Source organism: Lutra lutra, chromosome 7, assembly GCF_902655055.1.
Source record: "Lutra lutra chromosome 7, mLutLut1.2, whole genome shotgun sequence".
Taxonomy (NCBI): Eukaryota; Metazoa; Chordata; class Mammalia; order Carnivora; family Mustelidae; genus Lutra; species Lutra lutra.
In genome coordinates, this window is record NC_062284.1 from 126,972,120 (window position 1) to 126,994,108 (window position 21,989).

A 21,989-nucleotide genomic window follows, 5' to 3' on the forward strand; every position below is an offset into this window, starting at 1 on the left:
GTAAAGTTTTAGATTGAGTTGGAGCGTTTATAAACCTTTGGTAAGGTGCTGTGAAAGGGATCAGAATGTACCATCCCCAAATGTTCCACTTTGGCATATTGATTATTGTGAGCTGAAGGCACTTGAGAAACAGTAGATGCAGAAAGGGTACTCTGACCTCTTTTCCTACCTAAAGAAGGTCATAATATTTCCCATGAGGAAGGTACACTCCCTCTACCAGGAAGAAAACATTTTTTTATCACTGGAGATTGGGAGTTGATTCCAAAGTGGATATGTACAAAGGAACCTAAAATAACCCTGATCTTCAGTTAGATTCCCCCATGTATTTCCTCTCCACTTTCCCACAGTTTATTACCCCTCGAAGCTTATTAGATCCCTTTTCCTTTTTCTTGCCATTTCCCCACAAATTCTCTGTTAAAAAAAGCGTAGAAGCTCTTGATCCCAACCACTTTGTAGGGTCTTCATTTTCCCAACAAAGGCTCCTATGTCTATGTAAAAATATTAAATAAAATTTGTGTGCTTTTCTCCTGTTAATCTGTTTTGTGTTGGTTTAATTCTCAGGCCCAGCTATAGAATCTAAAATGTTCCCATTAGGAACCAAAGTTTTTTCTCCCACATAACTGGAAACAATTCTTGGTGGGGAAAAAAAAAAAGACATTTCTGTGTTTTTGGATGGTTCCTGTCTTTGACAGTACTTACATAGTGAGAAATAAGTAATAGACTTGATTAAACGATATGAAATTTAACAACTCTGCTCTAGTGGCTGAAATAATTTCACACAATTTAACTATAAAATGTTTTTTAGGGTAGAAGAGGCTGCCAGGAATGTATAATAGTAATAACAGAATTGGAAATCATCCTAATGGAATAAATAAGAATATTGCTTTTCATTTAGCATTTCAGGTAGTACATAGGAAGATACTAGTATTTGGTATATATGCCTACCCTAAAAGCATTTATCCATGGGTAAATGATGTGTTTGTTTACTTGTGTGCTCTCTATAGATGTGTGCATATGTGAAGGATTGTTGTGAGGGTTCTGTAATATAATCTCTTGATTGATGGGGCAGAAATGTTTGTTACAATTAGATTATTCTGATTTGTTATTTGAGGAAGATGGATTAAAGACAACATCAAAACTGTGGCTGAATAGGACCTGCCAAGGAATGAATTTAGGCAGGAGTTCTATGACAGGTTTTACCTGAAGCAGAATGCAGACAGACTGATGGGAGCAGATCAGTGGCAACAGTTTCCAGACTCAGAGCAGTTAGAGGCAGGGTTCATCCAGTTCAAATTCAATCCTACTTTCCCATCAGTAGTAAGAACCACAATTATTTACAATTAGAACCACATCCTTTTCTATTCATTTATACTTATATACCCAATTAATGCCATGATATTTTCAAGTATTCTTCTAAGTGAATTATTGTATGAAATATGTTAATATGAAAGTCTATAATTTTTAAAATGTGAGAACAATGAAATTTATGTGCTTAAGCTCTGGGCTTGCATATGTTAATCATGTGCCTATTCTTGTTGTTCTGTAATTATAGAAGAATAAATAATGCTGAACTTATTTTCCTCCTGGGTTCAAGAGCTTGTTTGGGATATTCAGAGAATTTTGTATATTTGAGTCTATTATAAATTTGAGACTAACTGTGACCTTATTTCTGTTTGATAGCTTTTAAACATTTATCTCTTGTTCCTTTTCTCTTTTCCTATAACAGTTACTTCAAACTTTCTCACTATTTAAATATACAATTCCATTCCCGTTTCTATACTTTCTCAGCAGAGAGAGCCATTATTGCCATTTTATTAGAACTACCTTAATTGTTAGAGGAGTTGGGCATCAGATAAATTCAATTTTTTGGCATGCTAAAATTAAGAAGCCTGTGGAATTCCCAGATGTAGGACATCATTATATAATTCGATATTTAAAGGTCTGGAGTTTAGAAAATCATCCTGGCTTCTGAATTGGAAATTACTTATATCATTGTCTACCTACATGCTTGCTTACTTACTGAAGATATTTTGTAGATAGAATGATGCATAATTCTAGAATCTTATACTATTATCCATATTTAAAAGCTAAATGGTGGGAGAGACCAAGGAAAGGAGATTAAAGAGCAGGAGTAAAAGGAGAACTAGTGAAGAGAGGGGTATTATGAAAGTCAGGGAAGAAGAAAGACTTATAAAACAGAAGGAGCCATCGACATTGTTACATGCTACAAAGAAACTAGAGTAGATTTTTAAAGAGTCCATTGTATTTGGCTAAAGAGGATCTTTGGATATCTTGATGAGAGCTATTTTAATTGTATGATAGGTGTGAAAACCAAATCCAATGAATGGGGAAATGAATTAGGAATAAAATTGTGGAGTACCAGGTGTAGACCGCTCTTTCCAGGAGAGTCTGATTTAATAGGAAGCAGAGTATAGAGTGCTGGTTGATAAGGTGTTTTTTTGTTTGTTTCATTAAAAAAATTATTTTTGTGATTTTTTTTTTATTCGAGTATAGATAATACATCGTGCTACAATAGTTTCAGGTGTCCAACACAATTACTCAGTAGTTTCACACATTTCTCATTGCTCATCAAGATAAACGTTCTATTAATCCCCTTTATCTATTTCCCTCATCATCCTTTCACCCCCTTCTCTGAAAATAGCTAGTTCATTCTCTGTGTTTAAGAGTCTGTTTTTTTCAAATAACCTAGTCAGTAACTGGGCAGAAGACATGAACAGACACTTCTTCAAAGAAGACACACAAATGCTAACAGACACATGAAAAAATGTTCAACATCACTAGCCATCAGGGAAATACAAATCAAAACCACAATAAGATACCACCTTACACCAGTTAGTGGCAAAAATGAAAAAGATAGGAAAAAACAAGTGTTGGTGAGGATGGAGAAAGGGGAACCCACTTACACTGTTGGTGGGAATGCAAGCTGGTCCAGACACTCTGGAAAACAGTATGGAGGTTCCTCAAGACATTAAAAATAGAGCTACCCAACGACCCAGGAACTGTACTATTATTGACCTGAAAGATACAGATGTAGTGAAAAGAAGGGGCACACGCACACCTGTGTTCATAGCAGCAATGTCCACAGTAGCCAAACTATGGAAGGAGCTGAGATGCCCTTCAACAGATGAATGGATAAACATGATATGATTCTTATATACAATGGGATATTACTGAGCCATCAGAAAGGATGAATACCCGTCATTTGCGTCAACATGGATGGAACTGAAGAGGATTGTGCTAAGTGAAATAAGTCAAGCAGAGAAAGACAATGATTGTATTGTTTCACTCATAGGTGGAATATAAGGAATAGCACAGAGGACCACAGGGGAAGGAGGAGGGAAGACTAAATAGGAAGAAATCAGAGTGAGACACCTATGAGAGATTCCAGACTCCCGGAACCAAACTAAGTGTTGCAGAAAGGGGAGTAGGTTGGGGAGAATGAGATAACTGAGTGATGAATATTAAGGAGGGCAAGTATGGTGATGAGCACTGGGTGTTATATGCAACTAATGAATTGTTGAACAGTACACCAAAAACTAATGATTACTATATGTTGGCTAATTGAACATAATTTAAAAAAAAGCCTGGGAAAAAAGTCTTTTTTTTTGTCTCTTTTTTCTTTGTTCTGTTTCTTAAATTCCACATGTGAGTGAAATCATGCAGTATTTGTGTTTCTGTGACTGACTTATTTCTCTTAGCCTTATACCCTGTAAATCCATCCATGTTGTTGCAAACAGCAGGATTTCATTCTTTTTTTAATGGCTGAATAATATTCCATTGTGTGTGCACATGTGCACAGTGTGTGTTACATCTTTATCTGTGAATGACATTTGGGTTGCTTCTGTATCTTGGCAATTGTAAATAATGCTGCAATAAACATAGGGGTGCATGTATCCCTTTGAATTAGTGTTTTCATTTTCTTTGGGTAAATGCCCAGTTGTGGAATTATTGGGTAATATGATAATTCTAGTTGTAATTTTTGAGGCACCTCCATACCATTTCTCACAGTGGCTGCACCAATTTGCATTCCCTCCAACAGTGAATGAATGTCCCTTTTCTTCCACATCTTCACCAACACCTTGTAATTTCTTGTGTGTTTTTTTTTTAAGCCATTCTGACAGGTATAAAGTGATATTTCATTGTGGTTTTAATTTGCATTTCCCTGCTGATTAATGATGTTGAACATTTTTTCATGGTCTGTTGGCCATCTGTATGTCTTCTTTGCAAAAAGTTCTGTTCAGGTTTTCTGTCCATTTTTTATGGATTATTGGTTTTTGATGTTGAGTTGTCTAAGTTCTTCGTATATTTTGGATATTAATTCCTTATTGGATATCTCATTTGCAAATTTATTCTACCACTAGGTAGGTTGCCTTTTTGTTTTGTCTATGGTTTCCTTCACTGTACAAAAGCTTTTTATTTTGGTGTAGGCCCAATGGTTTAATTTTGCTTTTTGTTTTCCTTGTCAAAGTAAACGTATTTGGAAAAATTGTTTTTATGGCTGATGTCAAAGAAATTGCTGCTTATATTTTCTTTAGGAATTTTATGGTTTCAGATCTCTTACTTAGGTCTTTAATCCATTTTGAGTTTATTTTTGTCTATGGTGTAAGAAAGTGGTCCAGTTTCATTCTTTTGCATGTAGCTGTGCTGTTTTTCCAACGAGACTCTTTTCCTGTTGTGTGTTCCTGCCTCATTTTCATTGATTAATTGGCCATAAAAGTGTGGGCTTATTGCTGGAATCTCTATTCTATTCTGTTGATCTGTGTGCCTATTTCTGTGCCAGTATCATACTGTTATGATTATATTAGCTTTGTAGTATATCTTGAAATCTGGGATCATGATACCTCTAGCTTTGTTCTTTTTCAGATTGCTTTGACTATTAGGGTCTTTTGTGGTTCCATACAAGTTTTAGGATTATTTGATCTAGTTATGTGAAAAATGCTTTTGGTATTTTGATAGGGATTGCATGAGAACTGCAGATTGCTTTGGGTAATATAAACATTTTAACTATACCGATTCCTCCAATTCATGAACATGAACTATCTTTCTGTTTGTTTGTATCCTCTTCAATTTGTTTCATTAAGAAGAAATTATTTCTGTGATTTATTTTTATTTTTTTTAAAGGTTTTATTTATTTATTTGTCAGAGAGAGAGAGAGCGTGAGCACAGGCAGGCAGAGTGGCAGGCAGAGGCAGAGGGAGAAGCAGGCTCCCTGCCAAGCAAGGAGCCCAATGTGGGACTCAATCCCAGGACACTGGGATCATGACCTGAGTCAAAGGCAGCCCCCTTAACCAACTGAGCCACCCAGGCATCCCATGATTTTCTTTTTAAAGATGGGAATAGTAGAGAAGAATGATCCAAGTAGGAAAAGAGAGGTTCAGTACAAGGAAGAGAAGATTTAATTGATGTAGTGAAACCCTTGATGGATGTGGAAGGAAATTACAAAGATAGGCTAATTTGTCTAAGAAAGATCCCTTTTCCTCAGAGACTAGAGAGGAGGACAGAGTATCTGGTTAAGTTTCAAAATGGTACATTAAGGAAATTTAAGGGATGTCCTGCATAATAGCATCAATTTCATTTTTTAAGGAGCTATGTTACACACTAGAAGTGAGTGAAAAGATGGTGGGTCTGAGGCAGGCCATTTTGGAAGGGCCACTGTGTGGATTGGGAAGAGGCATGCAGTAAATTTCTGCACCAAGAGCTTGCCTCTCCGTGTGCTATCACATCAACTGATACTCCTGTTTGGTTTTTCCTTAGAGGACTCTGATATAGGAAACAGGAAATGTGTTAATTCCCCCATAGCTGGTAGTTTTACCATTTAAGTTCAGCTTTAAAAAAGAGTTTGAAATGCAAATAAGGGAGTGGTTAAAGTGAAAATTAAAGAAGTTAGGTCAAAAAACTTGGATTTAAAGCCAGCAAAAGAAATGTCAGGGCATGGTCATCTTCCTGACAATGAAGAGCAGATGTATGAGAAGAAAGGGAGTGAGGGAACTGGGCAGATGGGTAGATAAAGCCAAAGGCCTGAGGAATGGGGAAAAGGGATGAGAGGAGGAGTGCTGGGGAGAAGGGAGTACTGGGACTCTTGCTTCATAGATGGCAGTTCTGACTGAACAGAACCACTAAGACAGGACTGTGAGAGTAGGTGAAAAACAGGCAAGGAGTTAGGGTCATCTGAGAATCTGGCCACTTAGCAAAGAGTTGAAAACATGGGCTCTGCAGCCAGACAATCTGGATCTAAATCCCATTTCCTCACATATTAGGTATGTGATCTTGGGCAGGTTCCAAGAGTTGGTTACATATCACTAAAATTAAGATAGTAATAGTGGGACCAAGTGAGGTCATTCTTTTTTTTTTTTTTTAAAGATTTTATTTATGTATTTGACAGACAGAGATCACAAGTAGGCAGAGAGGCAGGCAGAGAGAGAGGAGGAGGCAGGCTCCCTGCTGAGCAGAGAGCCGGATTCGGGGCTTGATCCCAGGACCCTGAGATCATACCTGAGCCGAAGGCAGAGGCTTAACCCACTGAGCCACCCAGGCGCCCCAAGTGAGGTCATTCTTATCAAGTATTTGCTTAATCCTTTGTACAACTCAAGTGCTCAGTAAACTTTAGTAGTAATAATAATTATTATTATTGCTAGCTCCTTCTCATTTAGATCTCAGCTCATATGTCCTCTCCCAAGAGAAACCCTCCCCAGCCACACTGTAGAATTTAGTCCCCTTCAAGTAACTGTCCATCATTTTAGCATCTAGCATCATTTGCAATTGTAATCTAGCTGGTAGTGTGAGTATCTCCCCAGTTTATATTACTTAGTTTTTTGGTATCAAAGCCAGGTCTTATTAACCATTTTGTAAGCTATGTGCTTAACATGTAGGAAGGGTACCCACTCTCCAAAGTGTTTGTTAGAAACAAAAAAAAAATATTGGCATCTCTCTGCTGATGGAGAAATCATGCGAATACTGTGGCTTAGTAAAGTTGATTTCTATCTTAGTGATAAAACTTTTAGATAAGGGCAAAAGGGCAAACCACTACCACTATGGCTTTCTGATTTCATTTTAGAATTTTCCGCACAAACAAGTGCACAGTTCTCAATTTACTATTTTGTTTGGGTAGATAAAGGAGTGACTCATCTCTTCCATGCTGCATTGAATTTAGCAAACTGAGCAAATGCAAACCTGTTGCTCTGAAAATGAAACTCGTTTTCAAGGCATTATTTTTATTGTATTTTTTTGCCATGATGTCAAACAATGACTTTAACCACGAAAGAAATTGTATTTCACTTATTTGAGCCATGGTGCAGGGATAATGGAATCTGGAACTGAACGTTCTGCTGTGAGAATCAGGGGAAGTTGGTAAATGTTTCCAGCCTTCATTTGTAGGAGCCTTACAGCAATGTAGATGATATTTATTGTTTGTCCAGCTCCGGTATCATCCTAGTCCCCTGAACATGGCCTTTTCATGTTTCCTTTGTCACCTGAGTATTGGAAAGTAAGGCTCAGGAGGGGCAGCATACGGGATACATTATTTCTTAATTTGTCACTCCCTTCCAAAGCTCTATAATAGTGGCTTAATGTTAATGATTACAATATTCTTTTATTTGTTTAAAATGTTATATAAAAGTGTCCTCTCATTTTTAAGTTAAAATAGATCTTTACCAGGTCTTTTCAAATTGAAAATATGTATGAAAATATGATTTAGTGCAATTTCCAAATGTGTTGTTGACCCATTCTGGGAAGCTGGATTTTAAGAGTTCACGTTTGCTTTTCTTTATTATTAAGTAGTTCAAATAAATTTATTTGTTTAAAAATCTATCCTACCCTGATTTATAAAGCTTGAGCTAAGTTTAGCAATTTATAACATTAGATTTAGCTGGAATTAATGTGTCTATAAACATTTTATTGAGAGTCTTTTAAATGAACTTTCAAATATTATCTATATTGATCTTTCTATCATCAATGTGCATATTTTATTAGATATTTTTATTCTATTGTAACAAAATTTATGTGTTGCCAGAAAGTGAACTATTACATATGACTGCTGTGATAATCTGACAGTTTTTAAAACTGACATTTTTTTCAGTTGGACGAAGTGCTAGATTCTTACTAAAGTAATGCACTTTGTTTTTCTCATTAAAAGCCCTTCTATTTTGGTGACAGTCAACTGGAAAATACGTGTTTTCCCTATTTGGATAATGAAGTAGTCTAAAAAAGAGGAACTATTTCTATAAAGAATTATTCCCAACTTAGGTGCCCATAAAATACATAGAGAGGGACTCATATCTTCTAGACTGACTACTAATGAAATTTGGTACCGGTGGTTCCCATTTCAGTCATTCTCAGACATTAGAGATTCTTGTTTGATGCTATGTTAGACATCCAGTTTTGACAAGAACATGTTCCTAATATTTCTCATGCTTTATTCCCAGAATTTAACACATCAATTGGAGCACAAAGAAAAGGAGCAGCTACAGATGTTGGATCAGCTTAAAGAGATCCAGAATCACTTTGAAACTTGTGAGGCCAAACACAAGCATGCTGACCTTCAGATCTCAGAGCTGACCCACCATGCTGAGGATGCGACCAAGCAGGCGGAGCAGTACCTCCTCGAGTTCCAGCAGTCAGAGGCCCTGAGGCAGGAGGCAGAGAAGAGGAGAGAAGAGCTGAAACTGAAAGCTCAGGAGTCCATCAGGCAGTGGAAGCTTAAGCACAAGAAGTTAGAGCGAGCGCTGGAGAGACAGTCTGAAACTCTTGATCAACTGACAGACAAGAATAATCAGGTATAAAAGCCAAATTCCCAAGGGATGGTTTTTGCTGTGACCAACCATTCATTCATCCATCCTTTGAACAAACACTTGAGTGCTGTACTGTGCGTGTACTCCATCGTGATGTCCTTGATAGAGGAGTCTTTATGTCTTGGCTTTTTCAAGGTAAAAAGTAATTTAATTTTTTAAGTTTTTAAAGTCTTCTCCATAGTTTAACATTCTGTGAGTTTTTAGAGTTGGCCCTTGGAAAGAGATCCCTCTATTATGCTTAGTGAAATAAGTCAATCGGAGAAAGACAACTATTATATGATCTCCCTGATATGAGAAAGTGGAGATGCAACGTGGGTGGTTTTGAGGGTAGGAAGGGAGGGAGACAAACCGTAAGAGACTCTCAACCTCACAAAACAAACTGAGGGTTGCTGGGGGGGAGACGGGTAGGAAGAGGGTGGTGGGATTATGGACATTGGGGAGGGTATGGGCTATGTATGGTGAGTGCTGTGAAGTGTGTAAACCTGGCGGTTCACAGACCTGTACCCCTGCGGCTAATAATACATTATATGTTTATTAAAAAAAAAAAAAAAAAAAGAAATCCCTCCCTCTCCCTCAGTTTGGCTTTTAGTTCCCTAAGTTGAAATTATTCTTTGATTTTCAAATGGAAAAAAAAAAATCACAAAGTCTTCCATAATATCACCTGACTTTTCCCCCAGTGCATGTATTTTAAAATCTCATTTTTTAGTAAATTTCAACTTAAGTATTGGTTGGAAAGGAACATTTAAACATGTAGTAGTTACTACTGGACCATTTTCTGGCAGCAACTATAATGGCTTTCGTTAAATGAATGACGTTCATAATCTCACTGCCTGAGCAGTATTATCAGGTCACAAGCCTCTTTAAGACTCTGCTTTTGTGCCTTTTTGATCGCAACAAAAAGCATTTCACTGATCCGTGTATGCATTTCACATCGTCTATCCCGTGTATCATCAGTTACTTTAAATGGATTTTGTGCTCCTGTGTTGATTCTCAACTATATCTTTGGGTTGAATTAAACCTAGATGTTTATAAGATAATAAACAGGAAAGTCAGGGTTGATTTTTATCCATGTTTAGTCTTTGTTTATCATTTCTGCTTTGTCATTTGTCACTTGCCAAGAATTCTGAACATTCCAAAAGAATAATCATTTGGATAAGTTGACTTTCTTTCAAAGGAAAACACAGTGTAAGGCAAGGCAATTATGTTTATAAAATCAATTGTCAGCACTTAAGAGTGACAGATGCTTATTTCAGATGAGCTGTCCTGGAAAATATGCTTTGCCATTTATATATGAATTTCGTGGACATCTAGAGGCCGGAGGAAGCGATCACCTTGCACTCATTGTAGAGTGCTTTTCAATTTAACCCATCTGACACATACTGGGTGACTAGTTGCCCTGAGGTAAAGCAGTTGTAAAGCTTTCACACTTGAAGCTGAACTGATCTGATCCCAGGAAATTGCTCTACCTTGATTATCCTGTTGTCAGTCTGGTCTGGCAACTGGTTCAATGAGCATGACTGTAGAGGAGGTAGCTAGAAAGAAGGTGGGTGGGAGGGACTGACTGATTGAAAACCGCCTGGGGATTTTACTTAATTAGAGGAAATGTAGAAGGGTCCATGTCATCAGACAGTATCCTAATCCATGGTGCAGAGTTTTCTAGATGGAGTTTTTTTAGATACTCAAAACTGTTAAACAATTATTTCCCAGAATGCTCCTGATATAATTATTTTTATCACTTAGCATTGCTAATGATAAGCAAAGAAGTAGTTTTAAAGTGATTGCCACAGTTAGGATAGTATCACAATTATCACAGCAGGCATTGTAATTTCCACTTTAAAAGCCTTAAAAATGAATGCGGCATGTTGGAGTTAGAGCAGTGGTTAATCAAGGAAGAAAGGGTAACAGCTATTTCATTGCACATGTAAGCGTCCAGTAAATCCATGATATGGAAGTACGTTGTAAATAATTTCGGAAAAAAGCCTCTATATGTTTATGTCTTACTGAATAATACCTCTAAGGAGTATTTAATTTTTAATAAAATCACAAAACCACCCCAAGGCATTAGGAATACAGCATATGGTTTTTTTTGTTTTGTTTTGTTTTGGTTTTGTTTTTTGTTTTTTGTTTTTTTGAGCTAATTATTTTCAAAAAGTGACTCTAGGGTGTATTTGGAAGTATATATTAAAATAAAAATAATACTAAATTCCAAATAAAACACATAATGTTTTACAGAGTAAATTGTTTAATAAGTAACCTTGTTGAGACATTTTCTATGCTCAAACAATACAGTTTTTGTGTTTCTCTACTACCATTTCTCTTTTTTCCAGTGTAATTTACTTTCTGCTTTAAGATTTGCCACTTAAAAATGTAGTAGAAGGCTAAAGGGTTGTATTCTCTTAAAAATTGCTCTGATTTACTTTTTTCCTGTTTTTTACATTTTTGGAAATTTGGTAAGATTGTTAGATATATATCCTATTACAAAACTACTTTGTTATCGAATTATATGGAATATCAAACAAATAGCATATCATTGCACAAAAACCCCAGAAGCATCAGATTGTGTACTTCCTTGAAAGAAAATGGCATGGATGTTTACATCAGGGGACCATGATATGATGTTCTTCAGAGATATGTAAATAAACATATAATGGAGGACCTAAAATTATGTAGATACAAATAATCTCACTTATTGTGATATTTTTGTCTTTAACTTTTTTTTGTCTTTATCTTTTAAAGTGCTATTTGAAGTTGATGGTTCTTATACCAACATTTGAAAATGATAAAGGAAAAAATTTTGAACTTGGATTCCGATCACAATGTATACTTTCCTGAATATTTCCAAATACATAGATGTATATTTTAATATGGATAATAGGAATGCTTCTTAGGTTGCTTGTTTTTCTTGCTGAGTTGGCAGAAGAATTGGTTTGGTCTGTATTGAGCTTTTTGCTTGATAATATTTGACTTCAAGAATCTTAAATTGCCGGGGTGCCTGGGTGGCTCAGTGGGTTAAGCCGCTGCCTTCGGCTCAGGTCATGATCTCAGGGTCCTGGGATCGAGCCCCGCATCGAGCCCCACATCGGGCTCTCTGCTCAGCAGGGAGCCTGCTTCCTCCTCTCTCTCTGCCTGCCTCTCTGCCTGCTTGTGATCTGTCAAATAAATAAATAAAATCTTTAAAAAAAAAAAAAGAATCTTAAATTGCCATCTTTTCCTTTTTTGTATTGCCTTCATGCTGAGGAAAAAAGGAGTATATGTAATATATACTGTCTTTTAACAGATGAATTTTTTTAATTTAAAAGTTGAAAAGAAGGATCAGTGCTAAATACATTTTAAATGTATATATGGTTCTGCCATAGGCAATTTTAGAAAGGCTAAAGTATGGATATATTAGAATAACCCAGAATCCATCTGCATATACCTTCATATGCAGAAAAATAACTTTTCTTCCTTTTTAAAAATTTTGTCTACCTTTTAGTTAATTAGGAAACAAAATTCTGTGTGTACTTTGTGGTCAGGCTTTGAAAAGTTCGTTTCTATTCTTATTATGGTTTTAGACAGTATCATTCTTCTGGCTTCACACAGCCATTTTCAATCGTTCCTTCGTAATCTTCTCTTACAGCTTTTCTTCTTTGGAAGCTGGGTTTGCGTGGTTAGAACATTCTCTTCTCATTGTTCCTAACTGCTACATATTTTTCCATTATGCCTCCATATTTCTCAAGGATTTTTGCACCTGACTTCCCCTCAGCCTGTTTCATTACATGTAATTCTTATCATCATGTTTGGTGATTACAAAGTTCATCTCAGCAACCTTAAACTTCAGCATCCTTAAACTTCACTAATTTCCCATTTTACAGTGACCTCCAAGTCACTCAGCAGCTAATTTCTGCGGCTAAAAATTGGCCTCATCTGTAATTTCTCCATGTCCAAATCTTAACTTCCAAAATTTCAGTCTCTGATCTTACACATTTCTTTTATTCCCTTTTCCTTTTTTAATGATTACCATATGATTTTGATCTTTCCACATTCCTCCGGTTGACCAGTCATTTCCTGCAATGTTTTTTCCTATCAGATTGAACTTCATGAAGAGCTGCTCTGATGACATGCTCACCAGCCTCTTTGATTTCTTTCTTCCACCTCACACATCTAACTGATCTTCAATCTGGAATCAACCCAACTCTTATTTTTCCCATTTCTTCTCCTGAATATACAGGCAAAACTTACCTAGAAGGATCAGTGGGCTTCCGTAGTGGTCTTGATTATCCCCATCTACTCCCTCCCCCATCCATTCAATCCGTTGCATTCCATTCAAAAATTAATGTAGGCCGGTTACCAAGCATATAACTCTTTTGAGCAATGGAGAATGAGTTATGAAGTCTGTTGGGGGAGCTTCTGGAAAACATTTACTCACCCCTGAAGAAGATACATAAGAGAGATTTTTTTTCCTTCTCTGGTTTTGTTCTATTCGGCTGTGATGCCTGCAGTAGCTGAAGTTGGCCGTCTTACTGTGGTCCTGAGAACGAAGTCTCATATACCAATTGCCTATGGCAGAACCATATATACATCAGAAGGTATTACTGAAAGAAGTGCAGAGAGGCGGACCTAGAGCTTTGACACCATGTCTGGAACAGTCCTGCCTGGAATGATATTAAATTACCTTGTAGTTTAAGTCAGCTGGAATTGGAGTTTTCTCTTACTCTCAGCAGAAGATACTCAAGCTGACGGGACACATCAGTTCTTGGAGTAAGGAGCTTTAAATAAAAGAGCCTAAAATGTAGGATTGACTAAGTGGAAAACTGAAGTGGGGACAAAGGAGCATCATACTTTTCTAAAGGGGAAGTTGGCAAACTGTGCTACTGGAAGTAGTTGTTAGTTGAACCATCAGAAATCCTACCTTTGGGCAGTGATGCTGTGCCTCAGAGTGGGGTATTAAGTGACTGGTATGAAAACTTTTGGATGTTGGCATGTGTTGTGATCTTACAGATCCACAAGAGAAAGACAAATATAGGTTGAAGCCTGCCTGTCTAAAAGTGGAGAAAAGTAAATAGTAAAAGCAGAGAGCAAGATTTTTGGGGGGTAGAGAGACTGAAAATCTGCAGTCTATAATCCAAATATACGTAGTTTGATAATTTGGAGGTTTTCAGTGATGGACCAGCCAAATGATCTGTCCTTGTTGAAGTTAGTCCAAACAAGAGAGGGAACTAGGAAACTTAGCCGAAATAAAAATGAGGTGAAAAACAAGCCTGATTTCTCAGGTCCCTTTCAAGTGCTTCTACTTCAGCATTCCTGGCCAACGGGGATCCAAGTCTATTATTTTGAGTTCCCTCAAGATAAGGCCTATTCAACTGAGGAATGTCCAGGGTATGGAGGTGGCAGTTAAAACGCTGTCATTTTCCGATTCGGAGACAATGTCTAGACAAAATCTTGGGCTGTGGCTACTAGCCAAGGAATTAACAAAAAGCAAATAGAACTTAGTTTTTAGTATCTTTATTGCCAAAGAATTTGCAAACTTGACTAATGTAGTCTGTGACTGTCCACTCTAAGGGTGCCACCTTTGTCATGAATTGATATGATACGTGGAATGCTGAAACCGAGGGCAAAATCTAGAGAATTGTAGAGTAGCAGTGCCTGAGTTTTTGAAGGATTCTTCTTGAAGTGCTCCATCTCTGGTGTTCATGTTATGTGAGAAAAATAAATATCGCTGTTTAAACCAACTTTAGGAAGATAATACAGTATTTTGCAATCAAAGATGTTTTACCTGCTAAATCTCCATCTTGAAAATATCATCTTTATCTTCTGGGCAGCAGGGAAGTCTCTTAACTCCTAGCCAGGGCCTGTGTTATCTGTTCCAAACATTAAGCACGGTCTTGAAGCCACTTCTCCTGTTCTCAGGCCCTGCTTGCATTATCCTTACAGCCAAGACTAGATTCTGCCAGTTTCTGTCTGGTATGGTAAGTGGACCTCCCAGAGATGACTCACCCTAATTCCTGGAGCCTGTGAACATGATGAGATATCACTCTCATGGTTCCAGTTATATGGCAGAGTTGACCTTAAGATAAGGAGATTATCTGGGTGGGCCTACTCTAATCACAGGAATCCTTAAAAGCATAGAAATTCTTCTGGCTGTTGAGAGAGGGGGAAGTTGGGGGATTTGAAACACAGGAAAGATTCATTGTGGTGTTCCTGGCTTCAGCGTCAGAGGGGTCCATGAGGCAAGGAGTGTGGGTGGCCTTAGAAGCTCAGAGCAAACCCTGGCCCAAAGCTAGCAAGGAAATAGGGACCAGGGTGTTAAGTGCATGGAACTAAATTTTGCCAACAATATGGATGAACTTGGAAGTGGATTCTTCCCCCTAAGCCTCCAAGTAAGAGCCCAGGCCAGCTGATACCTTGACTTAACTTTAGGAAACCCTGGGCACAATACCGTCCCTGGACTTGGGATCTGTGGAAACAGGGAGACAATAAATGGTATATTTTTTGCTATTAAGTTTGTTGGAATTTGTTAAACTGCAATAGAAAAATAATACGTCTACTCTTAGACTTACCTATATTTTTAGCCATTTTAACTGCCTTTCAAAGTAATCTCTTTCCTCTGTGGCCCTGAGTCTTTTCAGTCCAGGGGCATTGCTTTATCAATTATACCTGCTTTTCACGGATCTGATTACTATCTTACACGAATACCTCCCTGGGATCCTGGCTTCTCCTTGAACTTGTATCCTCTGCACCTTTTTTTTTTCTTCTTTGCCACTAGTCTTCATCACAACCCTATGATATAGGTGCTATTATTATCTTTATAAAGATAAATAATTTTCTTGAGGCCCTAGGGTGACTTACGACTGGACTGAGAATCACATACAGTTTTCTATGGTCAGAGCTCAGCTGCCTAACCACTTCCTTTTATTATCTCTCATGCTGGCTTCCTGCTCTTCTTCCCTGCTAAAACTGACAGGGTTTTGAGGGAACTGTTTCTTTGGAGTGATTGACTCATTGTAGTTTATCTTGAATTGTTTCATACTAAAGTATAAAATATGAAGTGTAAAACTGCCTTGTAATTATTTGCATTTTTACTTGTTATTTCTAATTCTGAAATAAGAATCGTGATTTTCTTTTTTTCTGGGTGAAAGCCATGGCAGGCATCCGTAAGCAGAGATGGAGATTGTTCTTGGTGCCAGTGTTGGGGGAAAGGGGTGGTGATTCCAGCTTCCTCAGCTGCTGACTTTTTCATTGCTTTGGGAGGTGGTGAGGACGAGAGGGGTAGTTCTTGGCCTCCCTCCAACTGTCAGTGTCCACCTTCACCCTGCAGAGAGGCTGGCAGAGGGTGATGGACATCTGATCCCTTGACCTTTCTGCTGTGTCCCTTCCCCACCTATCCTAATCTTAATCCTATTTCTATCTTTTTGGGGCTTTGAGACTCCCAGTTACATATAGTGTATTTCCTCTCCCTACCGACTTTATTTATTAAGTAATGACTGATTGTACCATAACTTTTCTTAGATTGTATCTGCATGGTTCCCTATATTGTCTTCCTTGTCTATTTTGAGGTTTCTCCTTTTTAAACAGGTGCATTTGAAATGCAAAGAACTGTTATTTTAAGTAACATTAATTATTTCAACCTCTGGTAAATTATAGTAGGAATCTTTTTCTTTCCCCATTCTTTTGGTAAATTTTATCCTACATTTAAATAATTATTTATAATCAAGGATTGATATGTGTTGGTGTTGAAAATCTGCAACATATTATTTCAGTGTGGTGCTACGTCAGGGTAATTGTATTTTTCGTTTTCTAGCCTAAAAGCAATTTTTCATTAAAAAAATGGAAAAAATACAAAATCCTATTTTATGGATTTTTCTTCTCCTTGTGTATTAAACTTTATTTTCTGACAGTCTCTCTGGTGAATTTTACAGTGATTTTTTTTTTTTAACCTGATAGATTCTAAAAGAAAAGGATGAGCTGAAAGGCAAGCTTTATACAGCATTACAACAAATAGAGAATCTTCGAAAGGAATTGAATGATGTCTTAACCAAGCGTGCCCTTCAAGAGGAGGAGCTTCACCGTAAGGAGCAGAAACTAAGTGATGTTAAGGCTCATCAAGTTGACCTTGAACTAGAAGTCAAGGATTCCCTGGACACTATCCAAAGGCTAGAGAGTGAATTGAAGCATCAGAGTAAGATTCAAAGCCAGATGAAAGTTGAGAAAGCTCACCTGGAAGAAGAAATCACAGAGCTAAAGAAGAGTCAGGCTAGGGACAAAGCCCAACTTCTCGAGATGCAAGAAGCCATCAAGAACTTGAGCGCCATCCGGGCGGATCTTGCTAATAAATTGGCCGAGGAACAGCGAGCCAGGAAAGATGTACTTAAGAACCTTGCTGACCTCAAGACACAGGTGAAATCCAGAGATGAAGAAACAGCTACAATCATTACACAGTTAAAGCTAGAACGAGATGTTCACCAGAGGGAGCTGGAAGATCTCACATCGTCGTTGCAGAGTGTGAAAACGAAACACGAACAGAACATCCAGGAGCTGATGAAGCACTTCAAGAAAGAAAAGAGTGAGGCTGAGAATCATATTAGGACACTGAAGGTACCTGCGCTGAATTATCCTGATGATACTGAAGGAATTTTTCTGGTGGCTCATGAAGTTAATAAAGCGTAAACTTTTAGAGATCATTCTGTATTCCTAAGCACTGAAGGGAAGATAAAACTAACAGTAAAGAGGCTTATTCATGCCTGTTCGGCCAGGTTGAAATGAGTTATAGCAGCCACCTGGGAGCACCTATTTCAGAGCACTGAAGCCCTTTAAAAAGAACGTTTAGCTATTTTGGGAGTTCAGGAAAGGCAGAGGTGGCAGTAAGTCATGGACCTGAAACGTGCCCTCATTCAATATCTGTGACCTCCTAAAATATAAAAGGCAAAGACTTGTCAAGGCCATAGAAGTTTAAACCACCGTCCTTATTAGTATGGTAACTAAAGTGGATCAGCTTATAAGCTGTGTAAATCCAAGGTTTTTGAGATTTACCCTTTCTTTTCCAAATCAAAGTTGGCCTGGGTAAATGCATAATTGAGATCTTGCATTGGGGAAATATTTCTAGGGTCTAAAGGTATTAGCATTATCCCCATGCAGGGGAATTATTTTACAACATGATTGTCAGGAGTGTGATAAATCTGTCCCTCCTTCCTGCTTTCACTTTTTTCCATAGTACTTCTCATCATATGATATAGATTCCATATTATTTATTTATTTATTTATTTTATTTTTTTAAAGATTTTATTTATTTGACAGATCACAAAGTAGGCAGAAAGGCAGGCAGAGAGAGAGAAGGGAGGAAGCAGGCTCCCTGCTGAGCAGAGAGCCCGATGCGGGGCTTGATCCCAGGACCCTGAGATCATGACCTGAGCCAAAGGCAGAGGCTTTAACCCACTGAGCCACCCAGGCGCCCCCATATTATTTATTTTTTAGTTTCCCTTTATTAGAATGAAAAGTCCATGAGGACTGGGATTGGAGTCTGTTTTGTTTACAGCTATATCTCCAGTGCCTAGAACAGTTCCTGGAACATTGTAGATATCTGCTGAATAGGTGAATACATAGATAGGTCTTCAAAGGTTAATTACAATTTTTTTTCAAAGTTCCTTGAAATATAACTGCCATGAAAATGCTTTGATAAAGATGAAGTTATAATGAAATAGCTGACATATGTAGAATGCTTTCAGCTTTTTATGAATTCTCCCCCAGTTTCATGTAGCCTACTGGCAGTAGTGGATTTGGGGTTATTAATTGGGGTGGACAGAGCAGAATGGAGGCTGGGGGAATAGGTGTAAGGCCCTTACCAAATTTCATTCAACCTAAGATACCATCAGTTATAAGACTCATCATTATGTGCTACTAAGGAAAAAAAAAATACCTTCTTCTGAAAACACAACATACTGTCAACTGCAAGACAACATCCCAAGACAGAGGTGGTAAAATGTGGAAAAATATGTCTTAATATTGATGAAATATGGCATAGTAGTCTGTCAGAGTTGATGAGGACATAAACAAAAGAAGAGTCAGAGATATGGAGAGGAGCTAATCTTAAAGAAGATAAAATATATGTCATATGTTGATTGATTGGCTATGACAATAATAATAATAATAATAGCAGACATTTTTTCCCAGCACTTAGTTCATGCCAATCATTACTATAAGAACTTTACATGCATTAACCATTTAATCCTCACACAATCCCTGCAGATTGTATGGTATTTTTTCTCTAATTGAGGTGTGGAAACCTAACTGCCCAAGGTCTGAGAGCTGGAAAGTAGCAGAGACGGGGTTTGAACCTAGGTAGTCAAGTGCCTGTGTTCTTAACTACGCTGCTGTAGTTGAAAGGATGACTGGGCACAGACCTGGGGGACTAGGTGGATAATGAGGCTGTTTGTCAAGGTAGATAATGCAGATAAAAGAGCAGATTTGGAGAGAAGAGTGGCAAATCCAGTTTGTTTGTTTGTTTGTTTTTAACGCATGTTGAGTTAGGTGAAAAAGAACAGAAGCCTAACCATGAAAATTTAGGCAAAACAGTTTTTAGTTCATAATGGATTAGACATTGAGGAGGAAAATGAGATTAAAATTGAATATTGGGATCCAGTGACCCATTGATGGTAGTTGAAATCATAGAATTTTAATGAGATCATGTAGGGAGAAAGAAGAGGCTGAAACTCTAGAACATCAATGTTTAAGGGAAGTATTGAGAAAGAGGTTCTAGCAGATAAGAATAAAGGACTATATGAGAGACAGGAGGGAACCAGGAAGGAATAGTATGTTGGAAACCTAGGCAGGACATTTCAAGAAAGGTATAGTCAAGAGTGTTCAAAATGGGGGCGCCTGGGTGGCTCAGTGGGTTAAAGCCTCTGCCTTCGGCTCAGGTCATGATCCTGGGGTCCTGGGATCGAGCCCCGCATTGGGCTCTCTGCTCAGCGGGGAGCCTGCTTCCTCCTCTCTCTCTCTGCCTGCCTCTGTCTACTTGTGATCTCTGTCTGTCAAATAAATTAATAAAGTCTTTAAAAAAAAAAAAAGAGTGTTCAAAATGTGGGATGCCTGAGTGGCTCAGTTAGTGGAGTGTCTGCCTTCAGCTCAGGTCATGATGCCAGGGTTCTGGCATTGAGTCCCACATTGAGCCCCTTGCTTGGCAGAGAGCCTGCTTTTCCCTCTGCCTGTCCTTCCCCCCTACTTGTGCTTTCTCTCTCTCTCTCACAAATAAATAAATAAAATCTTAAGAAAAAAAAAAGTGTGTCAAATGTGGCAGATTAAAAGAAGAACTCAAAATGCGTTTACCCCATTTGTCAGAGATGGCTAGGGAAGGTCCATGAGGAAATGTGAGGGGGTTGGATCAAAACAGAGTAGATAGTATTCAACAGGCAGTTTCCCCCATCCTTTCATTAGGAAGTGCTTTGTATTCATGTATCGTGAAATAACTGTAAAGCTTTGAGAAATTCTCTGTATGTAAAGAGTATATAACTTAGAAGTACTCTGTAGATATTTTGAAACTTTTAGGCATTTTATTTTTTAAATTTGGAAGACAGAGGAGGGGTATTTCAGCCACTCTTTAATGTGGTATAAAAGCAACATAAGAGCTTAAAAGGAGAACCAGAGATTGTAAGCACTTTTATTGTAAACTGAATGACTTGCCCATAAGGAAAAACCCCTACTTCATGCTATTTCACTAACATAATCCTATACTTTTACTTATTTATATTAATTAAAAGGAGTTGATAATAATGGTCATCACAGATGACTTAGTGTACTGAATTATGTATAAGAGGACTTGGGACGAGTAGCTCTATAAATGTTCTATTTCTTTGTCTTTTGGCTTCACTTTTATTTTTCTGGGTCCAATAAATGCTGATACATTACCCATATTTTTTCTCTGCACGATTTATATATTTTCCCCATCTAGGACTACTTATGCCTAATTTTAAATTTAAATGTAAAATATTTTAATGAAATATTCTAGCTCCTATTCATATTTGAAGGATATTGGGTTATCACCTCATTATGATTTCAATAGAAATCATTTGGTGGAGCCTTTTTGCGGGGGAGGTGATCAAAGACTAAGGGTTTGAGCTCTATACTTTTGCTTCTTGCTGGCTATATGATCTTGGTCAAGTTACCTAACCTTTTTTCACCTCATCAATAAAATGGGACTAGTAATGTCTTTATCACAGGATTTTCATGAGTACAACATCACTTTGTAAACCTTAGAGTGAAATGTAAATGTACTATTAAAACCATAAGAAGTAAGTTCTTAGTCAAATTTAGGCATTGGCGTGTGGGTAAATGTTTTAAAACTAGGGGGGGTCAAGGAAGAAACCCTGATTTGTAGCATTTGCCCAGTTTAGTGTTGTATATATACCCCATTTGACTTCAGGCTATCAAAGAACGTTATCACCAGAGAGGGACAGTTTTGGAAAGAGATGAGCACCGCTGGTTTTTAAGGCTCCCTGAGCTAACTCCAGTTCTCCACTGGCTTTAGGGGAACCTTCTATACCCAAGAGTTTCATTAGCCATGAAGAAAAGGCAAAGCATTCTATTGAAACTTAAAATCATAATTGAGCAATTTTCCTGATGAGAGGTTTTATTTTGTAATTTTGTTTTTAGGTTGTGAAAACAGGATTCCTTATTAAAAATCAATTCTTGTGTTAATTTAAAATGGCATCAGTCTTAGGTGAATTTTTGTGAGGTGACTATAATACAGATTTTGTCTGAAGCTCACAAAACTTCCTCTCGGGAAATTGATTCCAGTGGTTGAATTCCTACATACCTGATTACACACAGACAATATACGTGTAAAAAGAAAAAAAAAACATATATTTTAGAAATTAAAACACGTGTTTTAAACAGATCATAGGTAGTTGCTTTCAAGCTGTTAGTAACTGGTAGGTGTGACCAGTTAACATTGTCAAGTTGTACCCAGCTGGTTTTTAAAAATGATAAATGTACCTTCCTAAAAGCAGTGTGGCAGGATAGTTGAAAGTCTGCATATTAGAATTCCTGGGTTCAAATCCTGGCTCTGCAGTCCTCATTACATATGCTGGGATAAGTTATTAGTGTTTCTGGGCTTCAGCTGCAAAAAAGAGGGCAGTAGTAATAGTACCTCCCTGGTCGGGTTGTTGCGAGGACACAATGAGGAAAAACTGTGCAAAGAGGTCTGGGAGC

The 21,989-nt window shown here is 37.7% G+C and overlaps 1 protein-coding gene across 11 annotated transcripts in view; it reads left to right on the forward strand.

Annotated features, from left to right (window-relative positions):
* Positions 1-21,989, forward strand: part of CEP128 (centrosomal protein 128) — a 404,915-nt gene that overhangs the window by 109,960 nt on the left and 272,966 nt on the right. For all 11 annotated transcript variants that reach the window (XR_007128480.1, XM_047735544.1, XM_047735551.1 and 8 more), the window contains 2 exons: positions 8,442-8,792; positions 16,731-17,381. Coding sequence is in view for 10 of the 11 variants with exons in the window: in XM_047735544.1 (XP_047591500.1) it covers positions 8,442-8,792; positions 16,731-17,381 (1,002 nt within the window). In the remaining variant the exon portion in view is untranslated. The remainder of the gene's footprint in view (positions 1-8,441; positions 8,793-16,730; positions 17,382-21,989) is intronic.